The 14552-nt window shown below is 40.9% G+C and overlaps 1 protein-coding gene across 2 annotated transcripts in view; it reads right to left on the bottom strand.

Moving 5' to 3' along the window:
• Positions 1–316: 316 nt before the first annotated feature.
• The window catches only part of slc6a9 (solute carrier family 6 member 9), a 75125-nt gene continuing 60889 nt past the window's right edge, over positions 317–14552 (bottom strand). For both annotated transcript variants that reach the window (XM_063462878.1, XM_063462877.1), the window contains 8 exons: positions 14318–14452; positions 14094–14197; positions 12624–12861; positions 10017–10151; positions 9819–9918; positions 8666–8766; positions 7027–7197; positions 317–5622 (listed from right to left, as the gene is read on the bottom strand). In XM_063462878.1, coding sequence (XP_063318948.1) covers positions 5350–5622; positions 7027–7197; positions 8666–8766; positions 9819–9918; positions 10017–10151; positions 12624–12861; positions 14094–14197; positions 14318–14452 — 1257 coding nt within the window. In that variant the 3' untranslated portion in view covers positions 317–5349. The remainder of the gene's footprint in view (positions 5623–7026; positions 7198–8665; positions 8767–9818; positions 9919–10016; positions 10152–12623; positions 12862–14093; positions 14198–14317; positions 14453–14552) is intronic.

Genomic DNA, 14552 nt, shown 5'->3' with positions numbered 1-14552 from the left:
GTATGAATGCCTTTGATATGCTGGTGACTCTCAAAGTGGAGCCAATGAGAATCGATAAGGGAATTGATAAGGTCTTGAATCTTTAAGTGATATCAATAATAGAATCTGAATCGCTAAATTCTTAGCAATTCCCATCCCAACTCGCAAAGATGTGAACATTTCAATCTTGTAGCCTCTGTACTGTGATTTGTGTTTTTTTTTTTGTAGCTCAAGTCATTTCCATACATATAAAGTATTCTAGGTACACATGTAGTAAAACCATCATTTCTGCACGTGCATTAAAATCAACAAAACTTTAAAAGACAACACCGAGCAGTGATCTTTAAAATAGATTTTATTTATCATTTTGTAATTCAACAGTTTACGATACACAGCTGACAGGACTAAGACATTTCAATGAATTTTGGCCCTAAATGTTGAAGAACACGAAGAACAGACATGGTTAGATACACAGACAGATATGATAGAAGGTACCAGAAGAACTGTGCTCTCTTTTCTTTTCATTTTTTCTTTTTACTTGTGCTTTTTCCCCCTCCACTCCACCCATGAAACAATTCACATTGGCATAGCAACAACAAAGCAATGTCCTTCAGCCAGAACACTGAACAGACATGATTTACTTTTCTTGTTTTGTTTAATTTTTTTAAAAATGGAAGTTTGAGTTATTATTGTAATTATATATTTATACATTGTGTTGCTTATATAAACACTCATGATCTCTTTAAAGTGCTGTGACATGACATTATGCTTTTATGACCAGTAGTAAGAAATACAAGAGGTAATGTTTTGTAATTCACAGAGAAAGCAATGCAAAATGCAAAAAATGTTTTGTTTTTTCACTACAGTGGAGCAGTTGTCCTGCAAACCTTTGCCTAGCTAATGTTCTTCATCAACACCAGTGACTTTCTGCACAGCCGCCAGCAGTGGAAAGCGATGGTAAGTAGTCAAGTTTTATCTTTCTATTCATGCAGTTATCAAGAAATCATACTTAATCAAAACCAAACAATAGATGGACCCATTTCTGAAACATATGCCATGTAATTTGCCTACATTTCCACACAAAACAACATTACACGCAAGAATAAAAACTGTGTATTCCTGATGCCGATTCCATCGTGGTTGCTGAGTAATTTTGGTGTTTTGATTTCATTAATTTTTTTTGTTTTTAAGGACTACACAGAAAAAAAGGCAAACTGTTCACGCTGAGGGCCACAGGATATTAAAAGTAAACAGTGATGTATGACTGTTGGCACTGCACAGATGAAAGTCAATGTAATACTGTTAAACACACACACATACAAAAAACAAAAAAAAGCATTGTCATGTAGTGGCTGCCACTGTCTACACCAGAGCACACAGTAAAAACTAACCACTCTTTTGTAGTTCAAGTTTCAATACAAAGCTTTTTGTTTGGCAATGCTTTTGTTAATACCAGTTGGCTTCGTCGGAATTTCTCTGTGGATACAGTGTCAAAAACCAACAAAAAGTTGCGTCACTGAACGTGGATGAACGATGGTTAAAATCAGAGGATAAAATATGTACTTGTCCTTCTTTTAGTACAAAAGATAGACTGTATATGATTAGCAGAGTAGGACTAGATTAGAGGTACATGGACATCAATACTGACACTACGCCTGCTCTACATGCAGGCTCAGCAGTTAGAGCTAATCCACTACACACAGAATACACAGTACACTCGACATTTTCTACATTACACTACAAATCAGGGGGAAAAAAACAACAAAAAAAACAAATAAAAACTGAAAACAACAACAACAACAAACACAACAACAACAAAAAACCTCAGTCGATATCTGCCCCTCAAGACCCAACCCCCAAAAAGAAAAAAAAAAATGAACACCCACCCCAGAAATAAAAGCAAAGTAAAACACGCACAGTCTGATTATATACGTTTTTCTTTACATTACTGTACAATGTGAGGAGGAGATGCGGGGGCCAGCAGAGGTGGCCAGGGTTGAAATATATATAGAGATAGCATTGCAGCAGGCTGGCTAATCTTCACTTATTACAACATGAACACAACGAGGCAGGCAATCACAGACAGGACGTGGTCTGAGCTACAAGCTGTCCCAACATACACTGAGAATAATCAAGTTCTTCATCATCTTTTTCAGCAAGCACGACCTTACCTATAAAGCAGACTTCCTAACATATCCAACGTGGTAGGTTAAGCTAGGTTAGCAGATGGTGATAATGTATTGTTTCACAGAGCACCTGGTTTTGGAGTAATTTAATTAGAAATCAACACTAATCACCCCCCTGCCAAAAAAAACAAAACAAAACAAAAAAATCCACCACATGTGGCCTGATAGTTTAGGAGTAAATCAGAACCAGCGGGTCCAAACAGTCGGCTAACCAACTAAAGCTACAGTTCTCCATCTACAAGAACGGCTTCCTATCAGCTTTCCTTTCCTGTGCAAAAGCTCCTTAAATACGATCAGTAGAATTGTGCTCGTCTTAGAATGCTCACTGTGCTTATTGGGCTCTCTTAATATTTCTTACATGATGTTTAGCCTCTTCAGCCAACTTTTCCACCCCCCAATCTTGTGCTCCATTTTGTGGATTACCGGAGCAACTGTGCTGATATATTAAAAAACACTTTCTGCTTCTGAAGAAACAACTGTGGGGACCTGAACTTTTTTCTTGACATTTTATTGGTCACAGATGCAATTAATGACAGCTCAGTTCCATTAAGAGTAGAAGTAAGCTGTGAAAGTGCTCTGGCACGGTCAAAAGAAGGCCCTCCAATAATGCAGTATGTAGCTATCAATGCTACCCCTGCGCTTTTCCTAGAGTCAAAAGAATATGTGCCAGTTCACGGTGACATTGTGCTTAAATATATCTGATATAGGTATGTACTGAATCATTTACCATTTTTGGTAGTGTGCTTACTCTAAGTTCTTACTGAAAGTTAAAGACTGAATACACTACAGCTTGTGTTAGCTAAGCTTACAGCGTTAGCTTAGGCAACTGTGACTGTGTAGAAAAATTCACATCCTGCACTTCAAATGGCCACTAATTAAAAATGAATTTGCTATATTTCTTCTTAATATTACTCTTTTTTTTTTAAACCGAAAATGAAATAAGTTGCCTGTTAATGATTGAGACACCAGCCAAGACACAGCGCGGGGCTAGCTGTAGTCCAGTTGTTATGCTAATGTAAGCCAACTGTAGCTATGAGATTGACATCGATATTCTACTCTAACTCTGAGCAAAAAAGTGAATATGGTTTCTACAAATAAATATGGGGCATATAATAGACAGTTTGGTTTATTATACTAACATGTTCACTGCCTGCACATCACAGCCCTCATTTAACCAGTCTGGATAATCTGACAAACTGTAAGAACCTGGAACTGGAGACACAACTTTGCCTTTCAAGCAAAAAGCATCTCACAACATCTAAGGAGGAGTGAATAGAAAACCCTTGCCCTGTTCTTCCTTCACACCACCATATAAATCTCTGACACCACACTTCTACAGCAGTCTACCAGAGGCCTTCCGGTCTCCGGGGAAGCCCGACCCTGCATGCTAAAGAGTCCACTCCCTACTGCGTGTCAACCCTCCGACATAACCACAATAAGTCAAGTAACAAATGAGGAATGGTAAACACGGTTAAATGTGATTCCGTAGTGTCACTTTTTTTGTACAAAATAAACATATGCGGTCGTTACTATTTACTAAGTTTACAAGAATGAGAGGTAATAAAGAGACGTCTAGCAAGACAACAGTACTATGCAGCTACATGTAAAACTACATCAATGAAAAGGTTTTTCTTCTGGAAAGAAGCAGCATCTTCTCTGCTTTCCGTCTCTGCCAGTTACAGCACAGCTTGGCTCAGAGCTTTTAAAAACAAATGTCTGTAAATACATTAAAGGTTTACACTGACTGTAAGTGACTGACGTATCAGTCTCTGAGAAACATATGTTACCAAAAACATGTGCAGGACTCAGGTAACTTAGGAAATGTTTTTGGTAACATGCCTGAATGGGGCAGATTGCTATGACCCATAGGACACACAGACTACGGCACACTTTTTAAAACTTCCTAGCCTGGATTCTCCTTCACAGATCACATCTCATGATGAGTTTCACTCAAACAGAATTTCTGGAAGACTTAATAAGAGATGGCACCTAAGTGTCAGTTGTCATATATATATATATATATATATATATATATATATATATATACGGAGTTGCATTGACCTGTTTTGTGTGTGTGTGTGTATGCGTTTTTGGACAGTCCCTAAAATCTAGAACAGGCCAACTCAGTCAAAGCAAGGTTTCCACTAGCGAGGAACCACAAAGTTCACCTTCGCTTCGATCCAGAGAATTGGGCACTGGGACCTCTTCTGTTAAAAACAATGATTGTATGTGTGTTTGTGTGTGCACATGTATGCGAATGCAGAGTTACAGTACAGTTCACTGATGTTTCTCCGCTTAAGGTTTAAGCAGCTTTAGTAGGAGGAAAAAAAGTTACCAGTGGAGGAAATTTCCAGAGAAAATAAGCCCTAAGTGTCAGTTGTCATCTTGGGTGTTTGTTAAATATTTGTGCTCATTCGATTTTTTTTCCTTTATAAGAAGAAGCAGCATAAAAAAAACAACAGGCTTAGTCTTAAGCTGAGATCAACTACGGTTGAGGTCACTGTGTGCTGTAAAATATACAGATTGTATGAGTGTCAATAAGAGTATTCGCCTCTTTTTTTTTGTCTGGCTAAACAACAGAGCCTTTTACCATCTTTGTCAGACTGTAAATGGCCCGTACAGGCACATTTTACCCTTCTCCTCCATGTTACAGCACCACAACAAGTCTCCAGCTGCCGCTACAAAGTTGCCCATCCCAAACAGAACCAGCTAACGGTATAAAGGAGAACAGTGTGTGTCTCTATGCTGCTGCATGCACAAAAACATAACCATGCAGCTTCACAATCTACTGTACCTCTAATGGCATATGAAGATGACGTATACAAGTTTCACAAAAAAAAAAATGAAAGGAAAAACCCCCAAATATTATTAAATTATGTAGAACAAATTAAAAACTCACTCACGCACATGATGCCATACGCACAAATCTTTTGGGTGATGAGCCAATTTTTCTTTTTTTCTTCCTTTCATTTTGTTTTTCTGCACTTATGTAGAGACAACACACAGATAGATAGAAGAGGTTAGGATAGATATAATAAGCCCTTACAATATGTAAAGGTCTCCAGTGAATGGGATCTCCCCCACAGAGGACTGTGGAAAAGTGGGGTTGAGGATGAAGGAGAAGGGAGGAAAAGGGAAAGGTATGAGGCTTTTGCCCCCTGATGCCGATAGAGCGGAGTGCCGTCTATGCGCTGGGGTTGGGGTTGTTGTGTGTGTTGGTGGAGCCGTTGCTTCCCTGGATGGTGAGGCTAATCTCATCCTTCCTCTCCTTCTCCTTCTCCTTTCCCTCCTCCTTCTCTTTCTCCTTCTCCTTTTGTTCTTCCTTCAGCTCATCCCTCTCCTTTAAGGGACGGGCCTCCACAGTGTCTTCGGAGGCCATAGGGGCGTAGCGGCCTGTCCGGTGCTCCTGGAGGGCAGGACCCCACTTTGGATGCGCTCGGCACGCTGCCTTCAACCTCTGAGAGAGAAAGACAGACGCGCCTTTTAGAGCAGAAACATCAAGACTTATGAAGTCAAATTAGGTTTTCATTAAGTGACGCTTTAGCTGCTTTCCTTTCTTCAGCAGCTCCCACACATAACCACTGTGACTAAACTCCACTTTACTTTCATTTTCCCTCCATGCTTTTTAGTTCATCTGATAATTTAACAGCTGCCATTGCACATTCACATCTCTTAAACAAGATTTATGGCCTGTCTAATTGTCAGAAATTGCAGCAACAGCGGGGCAGCTTTGTGCTGACACACATTGTACTTTCTATACTTTCTCCCATTTGTTATTAACAGTTCTGCAGCACTCGTGGTCTTTATAAAACCAAACATGTGGCATCAGTGTGGTTACAATGTCCTCCTAGAGAGATTGCATAAAAAAGTGCACTGTTATAGCCTGCTCATTTTCATGTGTGTGGGTTTTTTGTTATTCTTGTTCCTTTTTAAAAACAAATATGTCACTTCCCTTGTGTTTCTTAATTCAGTGTTATTTACATAGCACAAGTTCACAACAATAATAATTTCCAGGCATTTTATATTGTAAGGTAAGGGTGGTGCAGTATTAGAGAGAGAACATCAGTAGACCAAAAATTCCCCTGTGAGAAAATACTTGACGATAGTGGGAAGGAAGAACTTCCTTTTAACAGGAAGTGAGCCAGACTTAGACACGCAGAGAGAGAAGGAGAAAGAACGAGAAGGAAGCTAGCCATGTATTGCAATTCACTGTGAGGTCATATCTTTCTGTTTATATCTCGTCATATCTTCTTGTGTTTTCAGTTTTGTTCATTGTTGCCTGCCTGTTTGCTGCAATGTCTGCATTTAGGCCCTCTACCCCAAACGAAGACCTAACACATATGGTGCCTTCCTCTGTTTTCCCAGTCTCTATGACAACCAGCTTTTCCCTCCTAGTGTAGCTGTCGGCAATAAGGATCATAAAATTTCAACCGGCAGTTCAAGTGACCTCAGCACTAACTGACACCAGCAACACATTTTTTCCTCCTCAAACTAATTTGCCAAAAGCAGAGACGCTTGGATTGATATTTAAACATCGTTTATGGTGTAAACTAATAGTTCGTCTGCTTTTAGAGCTTACATAATGCAAACGGGCAATTGAATTATGGAAAGAGCTCTTTCCATTATTTGGCAAACATACTTCAGCTGATATGTAGTTGAGAGCTTTTCAGTTGCTCAGATGATGTTAAAACTTTAAGTGCTTTAATTTGTAGTGCAGCTCTTGCATGCAAAAATGTTTTAACACGTTGACCTTTTTGAAAATTTGTTTAAATGCTTCAGAGGGAAATTTAGCCTTTTGTATTGAACTATGGAGCTGTTTATATCAGCTGAACGGAGAGGAGACTTTCAGGGGAAGCTGTACCTCTCTAAAGGTAGCTCCTGGTGACTTTGAGATCTTGTAGAGGGCGTAGATGGGTATGCAGACCACCGAGGACAGAGCCATGGCAAAGCCAATAGCCAAGGACCAGCCGGGATACACGTAGTCATTGTAAGTAATGGGTTTGTACTGGATCACTGTGAAGATCAGGATGAACTGCAGGGACAAAGAGAGAATAGAAAGAGCCTGAATGGGTGCAAAATGCATGTATAACACAGTAATAAAGACATATGTCTAGGGATGGGTACCGGTGTTCTGACATAAACGGTAGTAACCAGACCGAAAAGCAGCGCACATTTCGGTGCTTTATTTCGGTGCTTTTTTTTCCTGAGCTGTGATGACTTTAGATTTTAGCCAATCATTTTATGTTTCCGAGGATAGTAGGCGGGGCCAGGCACGTACGTTCTTTTAGAGCAGAGCTACAGATCAAAAATATCCAAGGCAAAGCGGTCAAGAGACCTCACACCGAGCACATCTACTGCGGGTGTGGTGCCTGTTATCGGACCCGGAGTTAGCAACATCCCCCAAAAACCCGAAGAGTAGAGTCCTGGCCCCTAGCCCTGCCAGTGTAGCAGAAATGATGACGATGATGATGGCAGCAGCAGCCGTTCTTCTCTGCGTGAGTAGCTTAATGTTGTTCGTGTGTAATTCACGTTGAGTAGGCTAACCACATTATTACATTAATGCATGTAAGGTGAACTAGCAAACATCATCATAGCTACATGCGGCTGTCTTCTTTTTTGACGGCAGATACTCCCTTCACCCTGGCCAAAAAGGCTAAAATGACCAAAGAAAAAGTGGAAAACAGTTAAACATGAGAGGTTTTTGGACAAAGTTTGTGTTTTTTCCATTGATTAAGCACTGCTTCCAGCCAAGAGTGATACCATATATGCGCTATAGCTGCAGAAAAGGCTAACATTGTTATATTTTTACAAAAAACAGCTGAACATGAGAGGTTTTTGGACCAATTTTGTGTTCTCCATTCTTTAAGCACCGGTTTGAGCACCGTTTAAGCACCGGCACCATTTCAAAAGTACCGGTTTGGCACCGGTATCTGATAAAACCTAAACGATACCCATCCCTACATATGTCACATGGGTGGGTAAAAGCATGAAAATTAAGCCAGTGCAGGTGAAATCACCGTTGACAGCGTTATTTAAAAGTTGCAGATGATTAAATAAACCCTGACTGCAGCCAAAGGCAGCGAGTTTAGCCAACAGCGCTAACAGTGGCCCTGGAGGGCAGGGCAGCACTCTGTGCAAAGAAATGAAAGAGAGAGAAAAATGCCTGAAATCTGACCAGTAATCCACAACAATGAATTTCTTCGTTAGCCCAGCAGCTTAGTGGACTAATACGCCTGCTTGGGAAATACCATTGATATCAGCTGCATGTGTCCATTTCCCAGTCAGAAAGCTTTGCTTTTGGAGGTTTTAACTGGAAACAAAGCCAAAAAGATTAGCACTGATGGCAGCTCAAATGTAGGTCGGGTCCATAACAATGCGTCAGCAGCACAGGGAAGTTGAGAACCTTCCACTCAACATCCTGCAGACTATGCAAAATATTGACAAGCTATTTCGTCACGATGTCTATGCTTAGATCAGTGTGCTTGTGTGTGTTCACTTACAGAGATAATCACAGGCGAGATGAATCTCCAGCAGACTTTGAAAAAGAGAGGAGGAGGGAAGCCCAGCATCATCTCTACATCTTTGAAGTAGTTCCTGTGGCCTGCAAAGGAACAAAAACCCAGCATTCGTCATCATCATCAACTTTGATTACTTGTACTGGATTATGTGACTAATATTATGACTCGCTGTGGTAAGTGGTATTCTAGTTTTTATTAGGTCTGTTAACTTAGCGCTTCAAACTATGGAGTCCAAAACCACTGGGTGACATCACAGTGACCACGTCCGTCTTTGATACTGTCTATAAATGGTGAGTCATTGGGATAGAGGTCAGGTAACTGTTGAATTAGTTGTTTAAGGAGTTCTTTCAAAGCCCTTTGGTGTATTTGGGCTCATACTGAACCATGACCCCTTCTACACAAAGATGGAGAACAAATCTATAAAGGATGGAGTGATACTTGGATGGAGTGACCCGTGGGCCAGTGTTGAGTTGAATCAGGGCGACCATGGTTCAGGGGGTTGGGAAGCTTATCTTGTAACCGGAAGGTTGCCGGTTCGATCCCCTGCTCTGTCTGTCTTGGTCGTTGTGTCCTTGGGCAAGACACTTCACCTGCTGCCTACTGGTGTTGGCCAGAGGGGGCGATGGCGCGATATGGCAGCCTCGCTTCTGTCAGTCTGCCCCAGGGCAGCTGTGGCTACAACTGTAGCTTGCCTCCACCAGTGTGTGAATGTGAGAGTGAATGAATAGTGGAATTGTAAAGCGCTTTGAGGGCCTCGAAAAGCGCTATATAAATGCAATCCATTATTATTATTATTATTATTAATCAGTGCAGGTGTCCAATTCCTGAGTAGGCAAAATGCACAAGACCTACTACCAGGTTTCACTGTGGGTTTGGTCTACTGTGGTATCATTATCTCTCCTGTTCATGTTCTGAATGACACCCCACTGTTCCTGCTACTCGTCTATAACTTGGATCCATAAGTAAATTAGACCTTTTTCCATCATCCACTGAGTGTTGGTCATATATCTGAGATCAGCTTGAACACTTATTTCGGTGTGTTTCAGTTTGTGCACACTTAATGTGATTACATATTTGTAAAATTGAACTACCACACTTAGAAAGTGCACCATGTTCACTCTTTTTCCCTCCTTACCATAAATATACATGATGCAGATGCACATGATGCATGAGATGATGACCAAAGAGAAACTGGCAGCATAGTTGTCCATCAGTAAAAGCCAATAGATTCCTGCCTGCACACACACACACACACACACAAAGAATGAGTAAAAAACGTCAGTCCAGTGAGAGAGTGATTGTGTTTAAGGATGTGCTCTCCACATGTTTGTACCCGTGTCGTTAGCGGCACTCCCAGTAGAAAACCAGCTATGGCCACTGACAGCGTGACTACGGTCTTGTTCTTGATGATCCAGTCTGTACCAATTTCATCGACGATGGCCGTCACCAAGGTCTCCAGGAGACAGAACTACACGAACAGGGAAAAAAATTTGACAGGAGATGAATTCTTGATCAAACTTCTGCTTACATGACGACAGACCAAAAGGAATCTTGACCAAAGGGATTATTCATTGTTGAGTAATTGTGAGGATAAAAATTCCTCAATTTCATTGTCCTGTCTATTTAAATGTATTTTTAATGAAATACAATTGGTTTATTACAGCATTCCTTAAGAGCAGCCACATATATATCCACTGTACTGTGAATTTGATCTGTAAATATTCACTATATGGAAGTAAAAATCCACCTCTGTAGCATAATGTCTATATATTTTACCAAAAATACGCAGAAAGTCTAATAAATGTCTGAGAATAAAACACCTTTTATTCATACTGGCTAAAAGGTTAGAATAGTACTACAACCCTGATTCTGAAAAAGTCAAGTACACACAAGCAATTTCTACAGCCAAATGTTTTCCTGTTCTACACTCAGTGGCCACATTATTAGGCAGACCTTTAATCTGGTAAGTATCAGGTTTGACCCCCTTTTCCCTTCACAACCAACTAAATTTTTCATGGCACAGATTCAACAAGGAAATACTCAGCTAATTTCATGTTTAAGAAACTAACTGTAAGCTGACTATAGCCACATTGATGGACCACTGTGGCTATAAAGGGATGGACATTGTTAGCAATGATACTACTGTAGGCTGTTGCATTTAAACAATGCTCAGTTGGTACCAAATGTCCAAAGTGTGTGTAGAAGATATCCCCCATACCATTACTGCACCACCAGCAGCCTGAAACACTGGCAGGATGGATCTGTGCCTTCATCTTGTTTATACCAAATTGTGACACCACCGACTGAATGAGACTCAGACCATTTTTCCAATTCTGTGTTGGCCAATCTGCTGGAGCTCATCTGCTTCAATGTGTTGGCCATTTAGAGACGCTCTTACTGCATACCATGATTGTTATGAGTAGTTATTTTAGTTACTGTTGCCTGTCTATCAGCTTGAATCTGCCCAATCTCCTCTGACATCAAACAAGGGATTTTTGCCCAGAAAGCTGCTGCTTACTGGATATTTTCTTTTTTATGGACCATCCTTTGCAGAGATGCTTGTGCTGGAAAATCCTAGCAGATCTCCAGTTTCTGAAATACTCAAACCAGCCTATCTGGCTAACAGCTATGCCACATTTAAAGTAATTTAAATGGCCTTTCTTTTGTATTTGAATGCTTGGTTTGAATGTCAGCAAGTTGCCTTGACCATGTGCTCGTGCCTAAATGCTGCCATGTGATTGGCTGATTAAACAATTGTGTTGACGAGCAGTTGGCGCACCTAACAAAGCGGCTGTTGAGTGTATTGCTTAATATAAGATTTCAGCAGCTTAGCAGTTCAGAGCTGCACTGTAATATGTGCTGTGCATGTTATCTTGATGAAATAAACAAGCCCATCCCTGCCACAGATGTCCCCTGGATAGCAGCATATGTTGCTCCAAACCTGAATATATCCTTTAGCATTAATAGCACTGATGCCATAGTCACTGATTAACTTTACATTGAGAAATGTTAAGGAGGGTGAACGCCCATCTTTACTTCTGAAACACCCCATTTCAGTTTCTTTCCACTCGATAGTTTTGTTTTGCTGGCACCAAATACATCTTTCCAGATACAAATTTCCCAGTTTCACCTAAATATATAATTAAGTAAGATGCAAATGGTTAGCAGCAGAAGACCTCAGAGCGTGCCACTCCTTTATTTTAAATATTTAGCAGTTTAGCAAGTCCAAACTTGGAATCAGGGTTATGAGAGGTTACGTCTATTAAATTCAAACACTATTATTTAGTGGGACATAATGTTCACCATCTCATTTTAGCAGGAATATCATTTTGTAGCTACGGGTCCACAATCACTTCAAAAAATATAGCATACTACTTCAAACGTCACATCTAAGTTATACCTACAAACAGCACCTATAGTCTCCCTGAGTCAGCGATGAAAAACGTGGCACACAGGCAGACTTACTGTTGACTGTAAATGACTTGTAAGCTTTTTAGCATTACACATCAGCAGATCCAGATCAGATCTAATCCTGATTTCCCCACGCAAACAATTCCAGTCAGTTCTCATTCCAGTGAGTTTATTTGGTCTGTTTACAGTATCAGCATGGAGGTTCACTCAGCATGCAACCAATATGGATTAAAGACAGCATTTGCACATTGTTTTGTTGTTTGAAGGTAAACTGGAATTTGGTAGACCGCTCCAGCTGAAAACATGAAAAACAATCTATACTAATGACTGCACATATACAGTCACCTATCTATACGTCTGTCTCCATACACATTTAGTGTAATGCTTAATTAATTATATCCACAAGGTCAATGCATATTAATTACTTATACTGATTACTAAGCTTAATTAAGAAATTAATTATATGATTTCACACAGTTCATAATGAAATCTTTGAGCGGTGCGTGACGCTGCAGTTTCTTGCTCTCACCTGAGTTCCCAGTCCCAGAAGGATGAGCATGAAGAAGAAAAGCAGCGACCACAGCGGCGAGATTGGAAGCAGAGTGAGGGCTTCTGGGTAGGCCACAAAGGCCAGCCCCGGGCCGTGGTCAGCCACCTCTGACACGGGGACGTTGAGGTGGTGTGCCATGAAGCCCAGGATGGAGAAAATGACAAAGCCAGCATAAACGCTGGTGGCACAGTTGGTTATACTGATGATGATGCTGTCTCTGTATGTTGAAAGGAACAAAGAACAAAGCCAATTATATGAATACATACCGAACACATTTTAAATGGTTAAAAGAAAACAAATGGGATCAGCTGATCTCGATCTGTCTGCTGAAATATCAATGTTTAATAAAACCGTGAATTAATATAGAAGATGGCTTCATTAGTCTTAATAGGCACGATGTATGAGTCAAGATAGAGGTAAATGAGCTTTAGAACACTGTTTACACTAATACACTAGTGCTGTTTTTCTGCTCTTTTTTTGACATCTGACTGTTGCCCGGGAAACACCTTTTCATCTTCTCTTCCTCCGACACAGACTCGGACTTTGACCGTGTTCAGATCTAAACAAGGGAATACTGTGTTTCCACACTGCTTTCCTTTCTCACATTTCCTGTTTAGGGTTACCGCAGAGGATGTCTTTGATCACTTTGATGCCAGTCCGTTTCCCCACACATACGGATTCTGTTCGGTCCCACTCTATCTGCACTTCTGCATGCGCACCAACTGGTGGTGTTACAGGAGTGCAAAAAACATCTCCACCAGGGATGGAGCTGCAGAACACAAGCTGATTAAGTTGCCGTGCAGCTGTGTGCACTGATAGCACAACTTCAGGCTTCTGGCAGAGGAACACATTATATCTTTAGCTTCTCTCCTTAGCCCCCTCCCCCGACACCCTCACTCCATCAGCATGTGTGGACAAGCTCAGGAGAGTAAATGACATCTTTTTCCCTCCTTATCTCCTTCTCTGTCCTTTTTCCTCCATCTTCACCTTCTCTTTGGCTTCTTGCACGCTCCCCTGGTGTTCAAGCACATGGCAACCAGCCTCCTAACACGAGTCCAAAAGAGCGTTTATCTCTGTGCCCACTTACCTCACCTTCTCTTTTTGCGAATGACTATTTTACCCCACTGCTCATAGTTGCTCCTTAACTCTTGCTCTGACTCATTAGCTCATCTGATGCATAAACTCAAATAAAGTCGGGCTTTTTTCCCCAGAGCGAGTTATACTCAGCACAGCACTCACCACAATAACAAAACCAAACCTATATCATGGTAATGTTTTTATAGGTGTGCTTTTAATGTGCTGGCAGTTGGATTTTACTCCCATTAGACAAAGCAAAGTCTTTTCCTCCTAATTTCTTGCTTAATAACTCATCATCACCTGGCCCTGAATGTGTATTCTTTTTTATTTAAAGCATAGCTTATAATGAGTTCACTCATCGTCTTTACCAACCTGAAACAGTTGTTGTGGAACTTGTTATATGAAGCCATGGTAATGAGACCACCCCAGGCACAACCCAAGGAGTAGAAGATCTGTGAGGCGGCATCTCCCCACACCTACACAAACAAACCCACAAACCGTCAGAGGCAGTACAAAGATGGGGAAAAAAACCCAGTTCAGAAACATTTCTATATCCAGCGCATCTCATTCATCTACATGCTAATGGAAGTGCATACCTTTGCATCAAGGACTTTCTGCCACTGTGGAGTCAGGTAGTACTTGATGCCGTTGATGGCTCCATCCAGGGTGATGCCACGGATGAAGAGGATAGTCAGAACGACATAAGGGAATGTGGCTGTGAAGTACACCACCTGAACACACAGATAATCACACAAGCTGATAAAATCATCCTATACACAAGCGCCTTAAAATGCCATCAAGCCAGGGTGTGTGTGTGCATGTGTGTGTGCT

This window comes from Pelmatolapia mariae, linkage group LG18 (genome assembly GCF_036321145.2).
Source record: "Pelmatolapia mariae isolate MD_Pm_ZW linkage group LG18, Pm_UMD_F_2, whole genome shotgun sequence".
Taxonomy (NCBI): domain Eukaryota; kingdom Metazoa; phylum Chordata; class Actinopteri; order Cichliformes; family Cichlidae; genus Pelmatolapia; species Pelmatolapia mariae.
The sequence above is the reverse complement of the archived record's forward strand: the minus strand, read 5'-3'. Positions and strand labels throughout refer to the sequence as shown.